This window comes from Martes martes, assembly GCF_963455335.1.
Source record: "Martes martes genome assembly, chromosome: 7".
NCBI classification, from domain to species: Eukaryota; Metazoa; Chordata; class Mammalia; order Carnivora; family Mustelidae; genus Martes; species Martes martes.
In genome coordinates this window covers 245428-266350 of record NC_137894.1, presented here as the reverse complement: position 1 = coordinate 266350, position 20923 = coordinate 245428, and the positions used below count along the sequence as shown (strand labels likewise).

Here is a 20923-nt window from a genome sequence, read left to right as displayed (position 1 = left end):
TGAGCACCTGAACCAGCCAATGAAGGGAACACCTGTTTGGAAGAGTGGTTTTTGTTTGTGTGAATTTTCTGGGAAAACTACTAGGAAAATAAATGCCAAATCTATTGCAGTGCATTTTGGGGGGAGCTTTTCTTCTAGTCTTTTTTCTTGTACTATTTAATTGAGGTTACTTGTGTGATTTTTCTGTAGATTTTGATGTATTTACATATTCTAGACTGCCACTAGCAGTTTTTCTTGTCCATTGTGAGAAAATTTCAATATTTTGTAGAAGAAAACTGTCTTAGAAATAGGTTGCTTTTATAAATAAGAGGTTCACCAGAATGAGAGCAGTCGTTTTTACTTTCCATGTTTAGGTGCCAACATTTGTATTGAGAGAGGTTGGTTGTTTCTGTAAGTGCCGCATGTCTTTAATCACAGGGATTTCATCCTTTTCATCAACGATGAGTTCCTACTAGTTTTGAAAAGGGAACACCTCAATTGCTTATACATAAGAAAGATTTTTTATTTCGCTTTATTTCCTTGTAATACCTAGTGATTCTGTCCTGGAAGATTCTTAATCCATATTTTATAGCTTAATAAATAATAGAAGGACATATGTGCAGATAGTTTAGTAATTGGGTGTAAGTTCTTTCTGTGGATCATTTGTGGAGATGTGCCCACTTGAAGGTGGCCTGTATTTCTGAAATGCAGAAAGTCAGTAGGAAACTTTCAAAAATAATTAAAATGCACTCAGAATGGTTCATGATGTAAAAGCTAAATTTTCTCTTGGAAAATAAGTTTTCATGGGCATCTAGAGATAACTGAGTTTCAGAGTATTCAGGGTTTTTATAACCGTGGAAAATACAGTAATAACGCAGCTGTAAATAGAAATGCTTTCAAAACAGAGATTTGGCTTTTATTTCCCTGGGATGAAAGCCCTGTTTTATTCATGGAGTGGTTATTATGAAAGGCTTATTAATAATTACTGAGCAATTTCTTAGTAATTACTTGAGGGAATAAAGTTTGAAAGAAGAGTTGACTTGAGACAGGAGTAGCTGGAGTAGCGGGTTGTTTTGCTTGTTTATCATCAGAGCAGAGTGCGTGCGTCACCTTCTGGAGAGACCACATTGAGTATCCTCGCCGACCTGCTCTCAGGGGGTGTCCTGCGCTTGGGGTGTCGCTTGGGGCCGGGCTTCGGGCCCCTGTGCCGGTGCCGGCCGGGTGGGGAGCCCGCTGTGGCATGCTCCCTGCTCGCGGAGGGGAGTGTGCTCCTCCTGTCCTGTCCCGGAGAGGACAGACGGGGTGAGCTCCTGGCAGCCCCTGCTCGCGTGTCAGGAATGCCTGCAGCACGGGGACCTGAAACCCTTCCGAACGAGACGACTTTAACAAACGGAGCAGGAATCCGGAGTTGGTCGACTGGGGCTGTGGCGCACCAGGGCCGGCAGGGACCGGGAGCCAGGCTTCTTGTTTGCTGTTTTGGTCTCGTACTCTTGGTGGCAGAGCCTGGTGCACCTGCAGGCCCTGTCCAAGTTCTAGGCCGCTGGAAGGGGAACGGGGGGAGAAGAGCCCCTGAGGGGCCCTGCATCTCCGCGGCCAGAGTGTCCGGAGGCCGGAGGACAGAGCGGGTAGCTTTCCGGCGTTTGGGGGGATGGCGCAGAGAGAAGCGCTTGCACGGCTGGGGGACCAAACCAGCCTGGACTCCTTCCACGGATGCCTCCTCTTCCTCTGTCTTTCCATGGGGCACAACACAAATCACTTGATTGCTGCTTTTTTACTGCTGTTTTATCTTTTTGCTTCCCAGGCTTGCCCTCATGGGATGTTTACAGAAGTGGACACGTTGCGCACATTGATTCCATTTTGGTCTCATATAACTTCACTTACGGCAAACCGCCTTTTTAGGGATCCAGAGCTGCCTGTGTGGCCTTGGAGCGCACTGACTGCGGCCTTGGAGATGTTGAGTAACTGTTCCTGTGAAAATAGACCTGTTTCCGAGGGGGAGCAATCATTGTCCTAGAGAGTCAGAGCCTGCTTTCTGCAGGAGTGAGGCCTCGAGCTGCTGGGGAACAGAGGGCTCACAGAGGACAATCCATACTTGGGGAGTTAGGTGCAGGGCAGGCCTCGAACGGGCGGAGGAGAAGGTGAGGAGGGCAGGGGAGGCCGTGGAGGGCTGCTGTCAGGAGGCCTGTTGTGGAGACTAGCTGTCCCTGAGCAGCGGGGCTCCTGCCGTCTGTCCTTCAGCTCCGCCCAGCCACCCCATCTTCTCCCTCCCTGACCAGCAGAGCCAAGGCTGGGTTTTCCAAATCCTAACTTGCAGCCTCTGAAAAAAAGTCTCACATTTTTAGGGGTGTTTTTATTGTTTATAAGGAATTAGAGTGGGGTTGAGAATTGCAAAAAGACCCCATTACAGGCAGTGCAGAAACAGTCTCGTTGTGTAGGTGCAACTATACATAAATGTGCTACTTTGAACAGAAACTCACGTGATGTGTGTTGGTTCATAACCTTTGCTCGTTTGTGCACTTGCTATCTTGTGAACATCTTTCCGTGTCCTGGAATGCTGGTGTCCCGTGCTGTCTGGAGTCTGCTTGGATCCTGAGTCAGGGAGCGTGAGTTCAGGTAGTGGGATACTTCGACTTCGCGGCAGCCTCTGATGGCTGCACGGCCCATGTGGGTGCACCATGGCCTCATCCCTGTTGACACACTGCTGTTCTGTATGTGTGACCTTGCAATTTTGATGCGGGCTTGTCATTCTGTAGGGTTAGTGGATTGGAGGTGTGCTGTTCTCCCTGTCCTCATCAATGTTTGTCTTTTCTACTTTTACTGTATACTCTGTATTCAGTCTTCGCCCTTGACATAAGGAACTAAAACTTGGAGAAAAATGTTGCAATTTCCAGACATCCGAATACGCAGGCAGAAAGCACAGTCAGTGCTTGTGGGGACCCGGGTTTCTAAGCCAGAGGCTCTTCCTTTTGTCACTTGAAGGCTGCCTGGTGTCTGTCCCTTTGCCCTGCAATCATCTGTCTCTACAGCCTGCTTACTCATTTTGTGTAAGGCCCAGAGTAGCCACTGTTGGGTATGCTCTTACCGTTGTCTTAACCAGCCACTTAAGACTGGTTGTGGCTGGCACTGACTTTTTTGCCTGTTTCTTTAGCCTAGTTTGGCTGGGCTTGTAATGTGGTCTGTTGCCGGAGCAGTTACCTTGCTAGAAGGGACAGAAGTCTGTGTTTTCTAATTGTGTCTCTGCCCTGGACTCGAGGTGGGCTGTGAGGTGGGTTAGCAATGAAATAGTTCGCTTGGCGTGTTGACACACAGTGCATACCTTTCCAAGGATTACTTTTACCTAATATGATTCTACTATTCCAGGGATGACCATAGACTCACTGACCCTTCACATTTTGTGCCAAGGTTCTGTTGATTTTATCTCTGCTTTTGTTGACGTTTTCTGTTCTAGATTTGGCCCTTCGGGTGGCCAAGAAGAGACACCCGCACCTCAAACGAAGAAAGATTGTCATGATGCTGAGCTCCCAGGCTGGTGAAATGTGGCTATATCTCCAGAAAAAGGGCCAGAGTTGAGGGAGCTCTGTATTTTCTCTTTCGAGGCTTCAGATTTTCTGTGCCCTCCACTGCACTGTAGCCCAGCCTCCTGCCTGCTGACTATACGGGGGCCTCTAATGGCAGCCTCAGCCCCTGGCTTAGCTCTGAACACCTTGCTGGTTAAGTCTGTGTACTTACTGATTGCAAATTCCTGGGAGAGGAATGTAATTGTCCTCGTGTATTTTCCCTCGTGAGGCTGTTGGTCACCGACCTGCCCAGGATTGGCTCTGGCTTCCGTGCCGTAGCCAGGGAGGTAATGGGACACAGAGGACTGTCCGTTCCATGGGTGGCTGTTTGCACAGGCTTCACAGAGGTGCGTCTCCTGTTAGCAGCTGCTGCCATATGACATGCCCACCAGGAGAGAATGGGGAGAGTGGGTGTTTCTGCACTCTCATCAGTAATGGGTACGATTCTTCTTCTCTTCTCTGCCTTTGTCAGTGAGTGGGGGAAAAAATCTGAAAGAAGCAGGAATTGGTTTTCTGTTTTTCTGCCGTCTTAGATTCTATTTGTGGCAGTATTTTTCTTTTTTAAAAACAGGTCAGGGGACACCTGGGTGGCTCAGGGGGTTAAAGCCTCTGCCTTCAGCTCAGGTCATGATCTCAGAGTCCTGGGATCGAGCCCCGCATCGGGCTCTCTGCTCGGTGGAGAGCCTGCTTCCCCCTCTCTCTCTGCCTGCCTCTCTGCCTACTTGTGATCTCTCTCTCTCTGTCAGGTAAATTAAAAAAAAAAAAAAAATCTTAAAAAATAAATAAATAAATAAATAAATAAAAACAGGTCAGTTCTTTATTGGAAATCTATCCTATTTGGCTTGGTACTAGTTAGAGACAGAAATGAAACCTGGACTCTGATCTGATGTGGGCGTGAGTTAATCCTGTGGCCAGATCTGAGGGGGTTACGAGACCTTCTGAAACACTTTGTTAATCTTTTCTCCAGGCCCCTGGCCTTGACCAGGGTTTCTAGGTTCACTCTGTAGTTCCTGCTGCGGGTGCTTGCCCACGGTCCTGGCCCTGTCTCTCAGTCTGGACTCCAGAGCTACCCTCCTTGGGGCTTTAGGCAAGCCTCGAGTGTTTGTGACTTTTCCCCCTCCCTTACGCTGGTGTGTCTTCCATCCCACTTAGTGTCTCCGGGCCCAGCTGTTAGCCAGTTCATGTTGCTGTCTCCTTTGGGTGATTTCTGCACCTGTTTAAACCTGGAATTTTCGCGTGTGCAAAATGAACAAAACGCTTTTACATTGTCTGCCCACCTTCATTATATTGCTTTGTGGTGGGCAGAAAAGATGGTTTTATCTCCCCTTTTTACACATGGGAAAAATGAGTCTAACAATTAAGTAACTTGCCCAGCATCACATTATCCTGTAGCATTACATTATCTTGTAAATGAAATTTGGTCTTAGATCTCTCTGTCTTCTGCTTGCCGACCAGTGCTGGATTTCCCTACTCCACACCATTGTTTCCCAGCTTGATAGCGGGAGTCAGAGAGGTGCTGGCATGGAGTACTGACCATGTCCGTGCTGTAATGAGTTCTGTCACTGTCTGTTTGAACAAGGTCCCGCTACCCGTACCTTTACCATCTCCGTGGTGGAGGAGAATCTTGAACGTCACACTGATCCTGAAGTGGGTGCTTGTGGACTGTTGGTGGAGGCTCGTGCTCGTGCTTGCGGCGACCACGAACAGTGCCCCCGCGACAAGTGGGCCATCCTGGTGGGGATGGTGGCATGTACGAAGGGGCAGAATTGGGAGGCTGGTGTTGTAAAAGTTTTTCAAACTTATTTTAAGAAGCCAGAAATTTGGATTTTCATATGAAAAAGTTATGGTTTTTCCATGTTGGAAATTAAACTTAAAATGTTAAAACGCTACGGGACAAGCACAGTCTGTCTGCAGACCAGCAGTGTAACCCCCACACTAGGAGGTGAGCCGTACCACCTGATTGCAGCAGCAGCCGGTTAGCCTTGAATGGGTGGCTCTGTGGTCCCTGAGGCCTGGTTGTGCTGTGTCACATAGTAGACCTCAGCGTCTTTTCTCAGAGTCTGAGCCACCTATGGGATCTTCCGCTAATTGATCAGAAGGGTGTCATTTGTTATCAGCTCATTTCAGAAGTGTGATAACACAAATTACCTACTTTTGCTAGTCTAAGTTACCCATTTGTTGTGGTTCCCATGTGTCTTGTTCATTACCTGTCCTTCGAGGACGGAATTCTAGGAACTTCTGGTTAGAAGAGGCAGAATTACCCAGTCTGCTTCTCTGTTTGGTGCACAGGTCTCTCAACAACACTGTTTAATTTGTTCAGCTGACGCATACTGGGTACTCACACGTATCTCACATGTGAGATGGCTGAGAGAACGTCTCTGCTCGAGAAAGCACACAGCGTAGTAGTGCGGACATGGTGGGGACAACGCAAGTACAGCGCTTTCTTATGACACAGCAGTCTGGGCCAATCAGGAGATGGGATGGGGGACTTTAATGTACATCATTATGAACCGCGATAGAAGAGCATTTGCAGGACGGAAACCATATGGTACTGTCGGGCTGATGGAGAGCACCGAAGGAGGGACCAGCTTGGAAGGGGTGCAGACCTCATTGGAGAAGGGTGGTTCAGCCCCCAGGATACCCAGAAGTTTGCCGTGTGGCCGTGCTGGAGCGGGCCTGGGGTTGCTGGGGCAGGCTGGAGGCCCCCCCTGGAGTGCAGGCAAGGGACTTAGGGGAGCAGCAGCCAGCACGGAGATTGAGCTGGCCGGGCAGTCACCCTTCAGGGTGCCCGGGCCACATGGGGGCTTTAGAGGAAATCCAGAAGCTGGCAGGACACAGGGCCTTCTGCGCAGGAGTGTCTTGGTCCATGTACAAGCATGGGTGGAAGTCCTTCCGAGTGTGCGGCTCATTGCATGGAGGCTGGTTCTCGGGTCGGGTGGGCTGTTGTGACACTAACGTGTGTGTGTACTTTTTACATGTTGCATCATGAAGTGTGTCCACATCAGAAGATCTGAATAACTCAGCAAACCTTTATTTCTCAACAACCTTCAGTGAATGTAATGAGCAGATGATGGTGGGACGAGGTCACGAACAGACAGGCTTATTTTGGTTTTGAGCAAATATCTGCCAACTACCTACGTTTGAGTAAATGTGGTCTGTCAGTTCTTTCCAGTGGAAATGGTGTTCTTTGGGAGAAGTGGCTAATTTAGCTTCCAGTTCAAACCATCACACAAGTGTTTTCCCGGGCACTCATACTCTGGTTTTGAGAGAAGGGCTGTTGCACATACTGTCCATCTCGTCGTCACACAGAAAATTAAGGTTTGATCTCAGTAGTTGAGACTTAATTAAAATGAACACCTTTTCTGCTTCATCAAGGACGTTCTTAAGTGAAGCAGGTATTTTGTGTGAAAACAAGCAGGCGATGAGAACGAGGACGGGTCCCACTGCCTTGAGCTCTGCTGGGACGCCAGCTGTGCACCCACTGTTGTTCTGGCGCCATCAGTGCGTGTGTCAAAGTGGTGACAAAGCACATAATGTCTGAGTTGACTTTGCAGGTTCCTGAAAGAATTTTAGGGGCCTACTGGAGTCCAGGGACCACTGGCATGGGGTAAGCATGGAGGCGGAAGGCAAGCAAGGGGATCTGGGTGAGAAATGATGTGGTGGATGGGCAAGATTTGGGGGTAGCGATAGAAGTGGACAGATTCAAAAGATGTGTGAGTGGTGTCAAGGATGCTGCCTAGTTGTGATGGCGTGCGCCTCGGGTGGGCGCTGGTGCTGTTTACTGAGCTAGGGGACACCAGAGGAGGTGGTATGTGGGGTGGGCGGGGGATGTCACAGGGATCCGTTTAGGTACTGGTGAGTTTGGGAACACAGCTGTATTCAAAGACTGTGGTTCTGGAGCCCAGAAGACCCAGACTGTAGAGGAGGGTCTTCAGATCATTGGTGCAGAGTCTTTTGAGACCACAGGAATGATGAAGACTCTTGAGGGGGTAGTATGGTGAGAAAAGTGAGCTAGCTGTGAAGTCTCAGGAACTCTGACGATTAAGGAGCAGGCAGAGTACTGCAGGGAGGAGGCCTGGCTGGCTCAGTCGGTAGAGTGTGTGACTCTTGATCTCAGGGTTGTGAGTTCAAGCTCCAGGTTGGGCATAGAGCTTACTTTAAAAATCCAAAAATCAAGATAGGCAAAGGAGAAGAGGCTGGCTAGGAAGCCAAAACAGGGCTGCCAGAAAGTATTAAGGACTGTAAAGTATTAAGGACTCCAGCAAACTGGAGGCAGACGGGCATAAAGGATCTTGAATTTTCGTCTCCTTGCAAGTTAACAAGTTAGCCTGACTTAGTTTCATAGGTGTGGGCAGTAGCCATGAGACTCCTGGATCAGAGACAGTGGATGGTTTATTACCCACAGCAAAGCAGTACCAGCATTTCTGTTGGTTTCCCAGGCCCCCGTTTCTCCTGGTGAGTTTGAAGAGGGCCAGATAATGCATGTAACACGCACAGTGGTTGTTACAGGAAAGGAGCTCAGATTAAGGGGACCCAAATCTTTCACAAGGGACAGTAGGTACGCTTGCCTTTTGCTCAAGAAGGAGATGCTATCTGTGTCTTCAAGGCCATTCACTGTATTAACTTTGAAGAATATTCTGGAACAAAGGCAGTTACCGTGCTTGCCAGTCATGCTGAAGTATGAGGTGGGAGACGGGGAACGTGGTCTTCCCACAGCCCATTGGAAGTGGGGGGCGGTGTGGGAGCTGGGAGGAAAGAGTCTGGCTCTCTTGAACCGTGCTGAGGGGTGTCACCGGTGTTTTAAGGCTAGAGATCAGGTTGGTGTGGACGGAACAGTGAGTGGAAGTCTGGAGAAACGGACGTCGAGAATAGGGTGATTCTCAGAAACCCTTGTCGAGCGCGTCAGAAAGAAGTAGCGGCGCTGCGTGTCCCACTGGGGCTGGAGGCCGCCGCCTGGGAGGAGCCCACGGACGGCTGTGTTGCGGGCCAGAGGGAGGACGGTGTGGGCGACTGCGCGTCCTGCCAGGTGCCAGCGGCGGGGGGACGCGGAGCCTCTCCCGAGAGGTGGGCACTCGGTAGGGCCACCGCTGCCTTCTCAGATGGGCAAGGAGAGGCTCCCCGGCCGCTGGGCTCGCGGGCGCCGGCGGAGGAGCAGGAGGTCCGGCCGGTCCCGCGGGAGAGAGGAGCCGCGGTGTGAGGGGCGCAGGGGGAGGCGGAGAGAGGCCCCGCTGAGGCGGCTCCGTGTTCCCGCTGGCCCCGGTGTCTCCGGTTGTCGTGGGCTCCTCTTCCTCCCTCCTCCTCCACAGGTCAGCACCGCGGAAACCACAGTGACCGTCACAGCCGCGGGCCGCGCGGCCGTGGGGAGGCGAGTGGGGCGGCCGCCCGGGAAGGCGGGCGCGCGCTTGGCTGAGACGCCGCGGGTGACCCCGCCGTGTGACCCCGCCGTGTGACCCCACCGTGTGACCCGCGGTTCCGCCGGAGCAGTGCGCCCGACGGCAGCGGCAGCGCTGACCTGCACGCAGACTCCGGAGGAGCGACCCCAGCGGCGTGGCCGGCCTCCGCGGGGCGGGGGCGGGGGCGGGGGCGGGGGCGGGCAGGGTGGGCGTGTGCGCTGCGCCGCCCTCCCGCGGGAACGGGGCCTGAGCGCGGACCCTCGCCGCGGCGTGGACGCGCTCGGGAGCGCGCTTGGGGAGGGTAGCCGGACGCCCCCGACCCCCAGCCGGAGACCGCAGGGCTGGCTTCCCGCGGCGGGGGCGGACGGGCAGCGGGGAGAGCGCCCGGACCGCTGCCCCCTTGCAGGTCCCTCGCTATCCTTAGCGGCCTGGAGGCGGACGGGCGCCGGGCTGGCTCCTCGGTGAAGCGTCTGCCTCCGCCTCCGGTCGTGAGCCCAGGGCCTGGCGTCCAGACCCGCGAGCGAGCGAGAGAGCACGGGCGCATGCGCGGGGCCGGGCGGGGGCGGGGGGGCGCACCCCCACCCGCGCAGGGAGCCCGATGCTCTGCTGGCACGCGGGCCCCCGTGTTGTCTGACCCTTTGCGCGTCAGGGCGCCCCAGCGAGCCGCCGGGAGACAGATGCTGCGCTGGAGGCTTCCACGCCTTGTCCTCCGAAGCCAGGGCCGCGGCCCCACGGTGCTCTGTCGGTCACTCAGCGGCCGTGCGGAAGGTGGCGGCCGGCGAGCGCGGGGGGGACGGCGTGAGGGGCGCTGTGAGGGGCGGGGGGACGGCGCGAGGGGCGGGGGGACAGCGTGAGGGACCGAGGGACAGTGTGGGGGGCGGGGGGACAGTGCGAGGGACGGTGTGGGGGGCGGGGGGACAGTGTGAGGGACGGTGCGAGGGGCGGGGGGACAGCGTGAGGGACAGTGTGAGGGGCGGGGGGACAGCGTGACGGACGGTGTGAGGGGCGGCGGGACAGTGCGAGGGGCGGGGGGACAGTGCGAGGGACGGTGTGGGGGCGGGGGGACAGTGCGAGGGGCAGGGGGACAGTGTGAGGGACGGTGTGAGGGGCGGGGGGACAGTGTGAGGGACCGAGGGACAGTGTGAGGCGCGGGGGGACAGTGTGAGGGACCGAGGGACAGTGTGAGGGACCGAGGGACAGTGTGAGGCGCGGGGGGACAGTGTGAGGGACCGAGGGACAGTGTGAGGGGCGGGGGGACAGTGTGAGGGACCGAGGGACAGTGTGAGGCGCGGGGGGACAGTGTGAGGGACCGAGGGACAGTGTGAGGGACCGAGGGACAGTGTGAGGCGCGGGGGGACAGTGTGAGGGACCGAGGGACAGTGTGAGGGGCGGGGGGACAGTGTGAGGGACCGAGGGACAGTGTGAGGGACCGAGGGACAGTGTGAGGCGCGGGGGGACAGTGTGAGGGACCGAGGGACAGGGTGAGGGGCAGAGATACGGTGTGAGGCGCGGAGGGACGGTGTGGAGGCCGGCACGTGGGCGTCGCCCCTCGCAGTTGGCGGCGGGAGGTTGCGGCTGAGCGAGCCACGCGTGCGGCTTCGTGCGTCTCGGGAGCAGACGGGCCGCTGCCCGCCGGCGCGCTCGTAGCGTGCGCGCGTGCTCGCGCTTTTGCGAGCGATGCCGAACTTCCAAGGGACGGAGTTAAAAGCCCGCGAGACCGCTGAGGTGGTGACGGCAACGGCAGCCCCGGCCCCCGAAGGTCGGGCCTGCGGGGACCACCACGTGGTTGTCTCGGCCGTCCCGGCGGGCAGCCTCGCTCACGCGCCTGTTCCGGTTTTCAGGTGCGGACGTTGCCGGGCGCCCGCCGCGGGCGGTCGGGGCGGGGGGGAGGCCGGTTCCCACCCAGGCGCGCGCACCTCTTGCCGTTCGCTCGGCCCCGTCTTCGCGCTTCCATGGCCGGAGCGTTCCCAGCCGGTCGGGGCGAGGGACGCCGGTTGCACGTTGCCGCTCGTCCGGCTCAGCATTTGCCCCGGGAGTGGCGACCGTCCTTTCCTGTTCGCCGAGGTTTCTGTGTCTTTATCGCTGGTTCCTCTGCAGACGCCCTGGAAGGCCGCGACTCCCGGCAGAATCGGGTGGTGCGGAGGTTGCTCTGTCCCTCCTCGGCTCGCCGCGGGCCGCGGCGGCGACCGCGCTGCGCCTGCTGCACCGGGGACCCTGCTGCACCGGGGACCCTGCGCCCCACGCGCGTGTCTCCTGCTCCCCGCCTCCCTCCCGTCGCCCGCGCTGGGAGCGCCGTGTCGGACGCCTTGCCTGAGCCGCTCGGGTCGCCCGTGGCCAGAGCTTCTAGGCCGCGAACGGTTTTCCCTCGGAGCTGGGAAGGCTTCGCCCCGTGGCCGCTGAGCTCGGCGCCGGCCCTCGAGACGTCCGGGCTGTCCCGCGTCGCAGTCTGCGCCTCCGGTCGCCTCTCCGCCCCGTGGGCGCGGCGGTCCCTGTGCTGTCGGCCAGACTCTCCCGAGGGGTGTTTGTCTGTCTGTTCTTGTGGGTTTGTGACGTTCTCTCTTTACTCTTCTCTCAGCGGATTTCAGGAGCGAGTGGACATAATTGCCAAGTTTGCCGTATTTTATTAGAAATTTGAGTAAATGCTTTTTGTGAAGATCATTAAACAAAAAATATTCCTGTCGTCCTCCAGAACGGTTAGCTGCGTGGAAAACCGGCCCGTGTGTTTGCTTCCGGGACACGGTCCCCTCCTCCGTACTTCCGAGCGTTTTGTCGCAGCATCTCCGCCCCGCGGTCCCCCGCGTCGGGAGGCGGTGGCCGCGTTCCTGACGGCGGCGGGGCGGGAGCGCGCGCGCGCGTCGGGCCCTTACGGTCCTGGAGGCTCGCGGCTCCGCGGGCGCCTGCGGCTCCTGTTGCGGCCGCGAGCGCGCGTCGGCTTGAGGCCGCTCTCGGGGCCGCGCCTGTCGGTGCGCTGTGTCCGGCCGCGCCGTCTTCGTCTCCTCACCCAGAACTTCGTTCACCGCTCACTTCTGTGAGGTCAGCGTCCGTCCCCACAGTAGGGACGGAGTCGTGACCCACTTCGTGTTCGCCAGCCGGTTGTCCGCGTGGCCGACCTTCGCTGGAAACCCTTCCGCCGGGTCCGGACCGTGTAGACGCGCTTCAGCACGCCTGGCTGATGGGTGGCGGCACTTTAAGAAGGACCGCAGGGCCTTGGTCGTCGCTGCGGAGGCTGACGGCGATTCCCTCCTGTGACGGGGAACGCGGTCCGCGCTCGGGCTTCCTGTCGCCTCGAACGGGTCGCTCGGGCCATTGGCGACTCCAGCTCCGCGTCCCCGGCGGCCGGCGCGCGCGCCCTCGCCGCGTTCTCGGTGCCGCGCTGGTGTCCACGCAGCCTCGCGCGTCGCTCCGGTCGCTCCTTGGCGGGGTCCTCTTCCCGCTGCGCCGCCCCCGTTGGCGGGAGGAGGGGGGCGCGGGGGGGGGCGGCGCGGCTGCCTCGGCGTCCGGAGGTGCGTGCGCCTGCGAGGACCCTGGTGGCGGGCTTGGCTCTTCGCGTTCCTCGGAGCACCTGGCGTCTGTCCCGCCCCGCGTCCGGCGGTGCTGGCCGTTGTGGCGGACGCCCGCGGGCTCCGTGCGTTCTGAGTCGGCGTCATCGCGTCCCACCGAATGTTCCAGCCCCGTCCAAGGCCTCTCCGTCAGGCCTGCGCGCGGGAGATGCGAGCGACACCCTCCGTCTCCTGTGCTCACCGGCTGCCGCTCCTCTGCGAGCGGGAACCGGCTCTTCGCTATCTGGGTCCTTGAGATGAGGAAGGGCGAGATGAAGGGTTGGTTGGTGTCCCCCTTTGTGAGTTTTCAGGGTCCTGACTTGCTCGAGGAGCTTGCATGGCCGTCACAGAAGGGTTTTTCCAGAGTCCTCCCGAACTCGGGGCTGTTGCTGTGTTTCATGCACCAGTGACTGATGCTCACGCGGACCCATCAGCGTTCCCGCCGGGTTCTGACACGGGACGTCCCAGAGCAGGAACTCCGGGAGGAACTCGGGTGTTTTCTTCCTGGTGGGAAAGCAGTAGTTACCGCCGGCAGGTGGAGAGGCGGGGGGGGGGGGCGTGGGGGTTGGGGGGGTGGAGGGGACGTGGGGGGGGTTGGGGGGGTGGGGGGTGGAGGGGACGTGGGGGGGGTTGGGGGGGTGGGGGGTGGAGGGGACGTTGGGGGGGTGGGGGGTGGAGGGGACGTTGGGGGGGTGGGGGGTGGAGGGGACGTGGGGGGTTGGGGGGTGGAGGGGACGTGGGGGGGTTGGGGGGTGGAGGGGACGTGGGGGGGTTGGGGGGTGGAGGGGACGTGGGGGGGTTGGGGGGTGGAGGGGACGTGGGGGGGTTGGGGGGTGGAGGGGACGTGGGGGGGTGGGGGGTGGAGGGGACGTGGGGGGGTGGGGGGTGGAGGGGACGTGGGGGGGGTGGGGGGTGGAGGGGACGTGGGGGGGTGGGGGGTGGAGGGGACGTGGGGGGGTTGGGGGGTGGAGGGGACGTGGGGGGGTTGGGGGGTGGAGGGGACGTGGGGGGGTTGGGGGGTGGAGGGGACGTGGGGGGGTTGGGGGGTGGAGGGGACGTGGGGGGGTTGGGGGGTGGAGGGGACGTGGGGGGGGTTGGGGGTGGAGGGGACGTGGGGGGGGTTGGGGGTGTGGAGGGGACGTGGGGGGGGTTGGGGGTGTGGAGGGGACGTGGGGGGGGTGGGGTGTGGAGGGGACGTGGGGGGGGTGGGGTGTGGAGGGGACGTGGGGGGGGTTGGGGGGGTGGAGGGGACGTGGGGGGGGTTGGGGGGGTGGAGGGGACGTGGGGGGTTGGGGGTGGAGGGGACGTGGGGGGGGTTGGGGGTGGAGGGGACGTGGGGGGGGTTGGGGGGGTGGAGGGGACGTGGGGGGGGTTGGGGGGGGTGGAGGGGACGTGGGGGGGTTGGGGGGGGTGGGGGGGACGTGGGGGGGGTTGGGGGGGTGGGGGGGACGTGGGGGGGGTTGGGGGGGTGGGGGGGACGTGGGGGGGGAGGCGCTTCCTGGCGGATCGTCATCTTCGGGGCCTTTTCACTGACTAGAGCTGGAAACACACGTTTTTTAAAAAGAGAAAATAAATCATGAGTTTGTACCTATGATTCCAATTGAAATGGAGGGGGTTTTTGTTTTTACGTTAGCTACTCTGATTTTACGCTTCTGTGTCATTACTCTTAGAAGTCCTGGTTTCCGGGGCGCCTGGGTGGCTCAGTGGGTTAAAGCCTCTGCCATCGGCTCAGGTCATGATCTCAGGGTCCTGGGATCAGCCCCGCATCGGGCTCTCTGCTCAGCGGGGGGCCTGCTTCCCTTCCTCTCTCTCTGCCTCCTTGTGGTCTCTGTCTGTCAAATAAAATCTTAAAAAAAAAAAAAAAAAAATCCTGGTTTCCAGCCACAGTAACACAAGTGCTTTTTGCTTTCCTCCCCTCACCCAGGGCAACTTCAGGCTGCACTCTCTGTGCTAATACCCGAACGTAGTTTTCTTTGTGGTACTTTTGTCCTTTTTACGGGTCTTGCTAGGGAGATACAGCCAAAATGTTGTGGGAGTAGATACTAACTTTCCAGGTTTTCCTTTCATTGTTCTTTCTGTAGACAAAGCATATGTTATTTTTTATTTAATATATTTCTAATATATTTTAAAACTTTTGGTAGTATTTTCAAGTAATATTTTAAAGATAGTAAAATTAAAATATGTATTTAATATATAATTTAAAACTTTATAATTGTTATACCATATACATGTTTTTACACTTTTTTAAATGCCTTTCCTTAATGAAATGGTAGGGCGCTGTGAACATTGTTTTGCACTGTGTTTTCTTAGGATGGTACATTCCGGAGATCATTCCTTACTGACATGCAGACATCTTCATCCCTTTAAACAGCAGCGCTGGGGTCGGCTGTGTGGGCTGCCGGGGCTCATGCAGCCGGGCCCACACTGACTCAGTCTTAAATGTGGTGTGAGACTTGGGTGTGATTGAAAACTTGAGGGTCTTGGAGTCTGTGTCTCTGATATACTTAAACAAGAACTCCAGGGTGAGTGACAATTAGCATGAAGTGAATTTGACTCCAGTAAGCACCCTGATTTAAACTAACCACTTTCGATGGAAATCTTTAAAATTTATTACAGACTTCTATACAGTTTAGGGATGTTTTCATTATATTTAATTTGGATTTTCCGTGTCTTCCCTGAATGTTGAGTATTGGTCAGTCTCACATACCCATTTCAGAAATGTGCAGCTCTTTCACGAATGTTTAATCTGCTTTTTTAGCACCTTGACTGATATACGGGAAATTCAGATTTAAAGTGAGCCTGGTATTAACATAAACGGTGTTTTCCTCTGTGTTTACTGCAACTGAGTAAACGGAGCATCCCCGTCTTTATCTAAGTTTTTGCTGTTGCGATTTTTATAATATCCAGTTAAGACTATTCCCCTGTTAATAGTAATATTGTCTCTGACTCAGATGTTCTGCCTTACTCAATACGGGTCCTGTTGGAAGCTGCTGTGCGGAACTGTGATGGTTTTTTAATGAAAAAGGAAGATGTCATGAACATTTTAGACTGGAAAACCAAACAAAGCAATGTCGAAGTGCCCTTTTTTCCTGCCCGTGTTCTTCTTCAAGATTTTACGTGAGTGGTAGAGTGTTTCCTTCATAAAATTCAGACTCCCTGGTGGTTGGCTCCGTTTGTAATTCTGAAGATTAGTCTATAAATTTAAAGAATTGTGCTGAGAAACAAACTGAGGGTTTTAGAGGGGAGGGGGTGGGGGCTGGGTGAGCCGGGTGTTGGGTATTAAGGAGGGCACGGATCGCTTGGAGCATTGGGTGTAATATGCGGACAGTGAATCTTGGAACACTGCATCAGAAACCAGTGATGCGCTGTACGCTTGCTAATAGAACGTAACAACAACAGCCCTTTCTAAACTAAAGCAATTCAGTACAAGTGAGGTGCTTGTTTCTTGCACTCTTTATTGAAAACCTGCTTTTGCCGAACTCTGCCTGCTTGTTGTCCCCAGTGAGTGAGTGGGTTTCTCAGACTTAGGCAGACCCTTACTGCGCAGCTGCTGTACTGTTCCTCACCACATCTCCCCCCTCACAGGAGATGCCTGACTCCTCTCTTTCCCTCCTTCCTAATCCAGTCCATCAGCAAGTTCTGTGGACTCTACCTCTGCACCATGACCTGAGCCCACAGACCTCTTAGAGTTTTCCGTCCCCATCCCAGTGCTGGCCCCGGGCCCCCTCCTGGGACTACCGCTCAGCTGTTAGCGTCTCCAGCCGGTACCCCTGCTTGCACTCTTAGGGTCTGTGGTTGTCTTTTCATGGTAGATCATGTGACTTAATTAAAAATGTTAACCAGGGTCCTGTCATTTCCCTGTATGCCGGTGGACGTCCATCACACTTACAATAAAACCCAGAGTTAGCTAGATAAATAAGAGCCTCCCCCTCAACCCCCCAAATCGGGTTTGTACGCCAGTGCGCTTTACACCCCGTGTGCGCTGCTGTGAGAGCACTTAAGATAGCATTCGGGGTCGCAGCTTGCCTGCACACTCCTGTGTGTCCGGCAGGGCCGCAGGTGTCTGGACGCGGGTACATCTAGTCATGAGCTCGGGGTCTTAAGAAGGCTCTGGGAGGGAGGGGCATCTCATGAAGTTTAAGACAGGGAAAGAATTCCATAGACAGGTCTCTGGATGTTTTCTTTTGCCTCTAAAAGTCCTCTCTTGTGTTATTTGTGGTACTCAAGTTCTCAGTAACATCGATGCTAATTCTCATGAAACCAGGATACACGAACTTTGGATAACAAGTGCGTAATCTAACACAAGTGCGAACTAGAAAGGGATACATTTAGATATAAAAGTGAACCAGTGTATATTAATTATTTGAGCATATGAAAGTACCATTCAGACCATAATTTTCATCATTTTTTATTTGTTAGTGGAATACCAGCAATGGTGGATTTTGCTGCTATGAGGGAGGCAGTAAAAATTCTTGGAGGTGACCCGAGAAAAGTTCACCCTGCCCGTCCGACAGATCTCACAGTTGACCATTCTTTACAGATCGACTTCAGTAAATGGTGAGTGAGCACAGATCTTTGTGGAGTCAGCTGTGTGGGGTAGCCGGCAGCCAGCCCCCTGGTTAGGGGAAAGGGGTTATTGCCAGTTTGTGCCCGAGTGAAGGCTGTTGCGGTCAGTGCACACTGATGTAGAAAAAGAGCCGGTGAAGTTTATGTACTGATGAGTTTGTTTAACAGAGCCTGAATTTAGAATGGTATTCATGTTTGTAGATTTCTGCTGCATTTTTGGTAAAAGTGAGTGAGCCTAGAACCTGTTTTGTGGAGTGAATTCTTATTCATTATCTTTTGTTTTTTAACCTACGTGTCTTCAAGAGAGAATCTAAAGATAGGAGGGAGCCATGAATGTCTTTAATCGGTGGTAAAAATCACAGTGCTTACTAAAACTCTGTTTTTCCACATCTTCTATTTAAAAGGTCCCTGTGACCAAGTTCAGACTAGAGAAGACCTAATTCTCCTGTGATCTTTCACACAGACCAAGATGATTGTCCCATCCTGCAAGTGCTTTTGCCCTCTAGATTAGTTAGCCCTGTGGCTCTGTGCTGCTTTTAAGTTGTTATATGGGAAAAACCCCACTTGGGTGCTTCTAAGCGTCATTTAAATTGTCATGGAAGTCCATGAAAATTATTTCCTTAGGCACATAGAATTGTGTTTTCATCTCCGTAAATTTAAGTCACCTATTTCTGTTTTTTTTTTTTGTAATCTGAGACTTGCTTTTGAAACCTGAGTTAAATGCTATATTAACGTTTGAACGACATTTACTTAGTTCCAGATAACATTGCCATGTGTGTGTTTTTTGAGAAGCTAACTTTGTGTCACTTTTAAATGGTCGTATTCTATTTCCTTTTCTGGAATGCTAGTGCAATACAGAATGCTCCGAATCCTGGAGGTGGCGACCTACAGAAAGCAGGAAAGCTCTCTCCGCTCCGAGCGCAGCCCAAGAAGCTTCCCTGTAGAGGCCAGACCACCTGCCGGGGATCGTGCGAGTCTGGAGAGCCGGGCCGAAACTCAGGAAGATTTTCCTCGCAGATTGAGAACACACCCATCCTCTGTCCTTTTCATTTGCAACCAGTGCCTGAGTATGGGATTTAAAAAAAACAACTGACTAGTGCTGGGTTATTTTTCAGTTACGGAAGTCCCACCTTCTCCCTTCCCCTCCTGGTTCCTCTGATGTAGGCTTCTCCCGTCCCCAGCGAGGCTGGCCGAGATGGTAGTGTCTGAATCCCACACCGATTTCTGTTCCGTAGGAAGAAGGCCTTTCTTCAGATTTTTCTATGATATATTTCATTTTTATGACTAACGTAGGCAGAAAAATGGGATCTCATCTTAAACTCTGAATTTTTTGTTTTAGTGAAGCTGTACCATTCACATGTTCTTTATTCATTCACATTGCTTTTATGAATTCCTTATTTATAGTTTTAGCTTTTTTCTCCTACTAGAATTCTTGTTTTTTCCAATTGCATGGAGAGCTTGATGTTAAGAATATTATAATGGTAAAAAGCCTTTTACCATTGCCTGTATGGTGCTATGGGAAGCAGTGAACCTACCCAGGAAAGAATTCTCTTCTTGGGAGTTGGTAAAATTTGCCAATAGGTAGTTTAAAAAAAAAAAAAATTCTATACTTGAATTTTTATATGCTGTAAAGTTTCCAGACTCTGTTATTTTTAAGAATTACGTTGTTTACCCCACTGTCCATAGACTGGCAAAAATTTTTTAAATTTAGTAAGAAAATGACCTACTTCTTCAAATTAAAAAATGTAACACATGTGAGATTTAGGATAGCTAAGAATAATACCCATGCATATCTTATCCTGAGACCCCGTGATACATTAATTCATGTGTCCGTAAACTGGTTCTTTCAGATTCTCTGTGGTTGTACATTTGGGGGCTCGGTATTTCTGGGAGGCCTCCGGTCGTAGTGACCTCACACGCTCTTCCTTTCTGGGAACTCAGTATAATGTGTGGGTTCCTCAGCATCAGATGAGGACAGTTTTATGTAAGCAGGCCTTGTTCCTCTGCCTAGCTGTCCCGTGGTTAGGTGCGTGTGGACATTTGAGATGAGCGTCCCTTCTTACACAGAAACTAACTTCCTGAAAAAGTCTTACTGATTCAAACACCCTTGAGGGTTTTTTTGGTTGCCTTTTCATGACCGGCAGGGTGTGAAGTGCGAAGATGGTGTATTTTTTTTTTTTTTTTAAATTTTTTTAATTTATTTATTTGTTAGAGAGAGAGAGAGAGCGAGCACAGGCAGACAGAGTGGTAGGCAGAGGCAGAGGGAGAAGCAGGCTCCCTGCCGAGCAAGGAGCCCGATGTGGGACTCGATCCCAGGACGCTGGGATCATGACCTGAGCCGAAGGCAGCCGCTTAACCAACTGAGCCACCCAGGCGTCCCAAGATGGTGTATTTTTAATTAAAAATACAATCTGGTATAACATTTCCCCTCAGTTTTGACTCCAGATTACAAAGAATTTGGATGGGTTGGCCTGTGGTCTCTGGCCTCAGGGAGACAGTGGGTCTCTGTGGTGCCACAGGGCCTTGGTACAGCGTCGGGTACAGACCCAGACAAGGAATGGGTGGGGAGGAAGTGGGCAGTGGAAATCCTTGCCGAGTTTAAAGTCGGGTTCTGAGCTTATGAATGAGGGACGCTTCGTAGCTGTACAGGCCATGGGATGTACAGTAATCGGACCAGCTCCCAGAGTCCTCGGGAAAATCTTAGTCGAGATGTGATGGGGCCTCAGGGGATCACTGAGTTGTGACTCAGTCACGTAATCTTTGCGTTATTAAAAAAAAGTTGACAAGTGAACATCTGTAATGGTCTGGACCCTGGAGGACAGGTATAATTTAAGTTGTATTGATATCCTAGTCAACACTTGATCACCAGCTGGAAGGAATCAGCTTAAAACTGCTAGAAATCACTCTTTATTTTCATTTTTATTTATTTTTAAAGATTTTATTTCTTTGAGAGAGAGAACAACAGGGGGAGGGGCAGAAGGAGAAGCAGGCTCCCTGCTGAGCAGGGAGCCCCATGTGGAGCTCAGTCCCAGGACCCTGAGATCATGACCTGAGCCAAAGGCAGAGGCTTAACCCACTGAGCCCCGCAGGCATCCCTAGAGATCATTTTTTATATGTCCGTTAGATAAAAGTAGCTTCCTGAAAGCTACTAAAAAGTAGCTTACTGCTTTGTAGTGGATTGTTTTTACCTCTTAGTTTAAATAATGCACGTAAAATATGTTTATGATCCATACAAAGTAAACTGCTACTTACACAACAAATAGAACTTTCCATCTCGGGTGAGATGAACGCATTTTTGCTCAGAGTTTTCTGCACGGGCCCAGTGAGGTTGTAACGCCACACACCAGGTGTGCACGAGCTGATGCACTCGATGCTGTCCTCCTCCTCCTCCTCTTCCTCCTCTTCCTCCTCCTCGCAGAGAGGCCCCCGAGGACAGCTGCCGTGTTACTGATGGTTGCAGTCAGCTCGAACAGCAACGTAGGACAGTACGGTTTGGGGGCCAGGGAAGGCAGAGCCCTGCAGGTAGCTGCCGTGTGTGCTCCTAAGAGCAGAGCTTCCTTGTTGAAAGGAAACCGCCGATGCCGAGAAGTCTAGTAAATTGCTGTTCTTAGAATTTTTGAAACGTGTTTGTGTGCCTGAGAACAAATACTTAGAAACAAGGCAAGTCTTTTCTGTGATCCATACATTTAATGCCGGATTTTCTTCCTTTTAGACCTGAAACAGTGTTAAAAAACCAAGAAGTAGAATTTGGCAGAAATCGAGAGAGACTTCAGTTTTTCAAGGTACACATGATTTGGGGGGAATTTTTATATTTTTATGTTTTTTTGTATTTTATTTTGAAATTCACAGAATATTGATGTGTGATATTTATGTCCTTTAAGTTAATGGT

General features: G+C 53.4%; 1 protein-coding gene across 2 annotated transcripts in view; it reads left to right on the top strand.

Annotated features, from left to right (window-relative positions):
- Window positions 1–20923, top strand: part of IREB2 (iron responsive element binding protein 2) — a 45803-nt gene that overhangs the window by 2359 nt on the left and 22521 nt on the right. The window contains exons 3-6 of one of the 2 annotated variants that reach the window (XM_080808721.1): window positions 15420–15585; window positions 16888–17025; window positions 17883–18101; window positions 20747–20816. In XM_080808721.1, coding sequence (XP_080664847.1) covers window positions 15420–15585; window positions 16888–17025; window positions 17883–18101; window positions 20747–20816 — 593 coding nt within the window. Of the gene's footprint in view, window positions 1–15419; window positions 15586–16887; window positions 17026–17882; window positions 18102–20746; window positions 20817–20923 lie in introns of those variants that run through there. The other variant, XM_080808722.1, reaches the window with a different exon arrangement.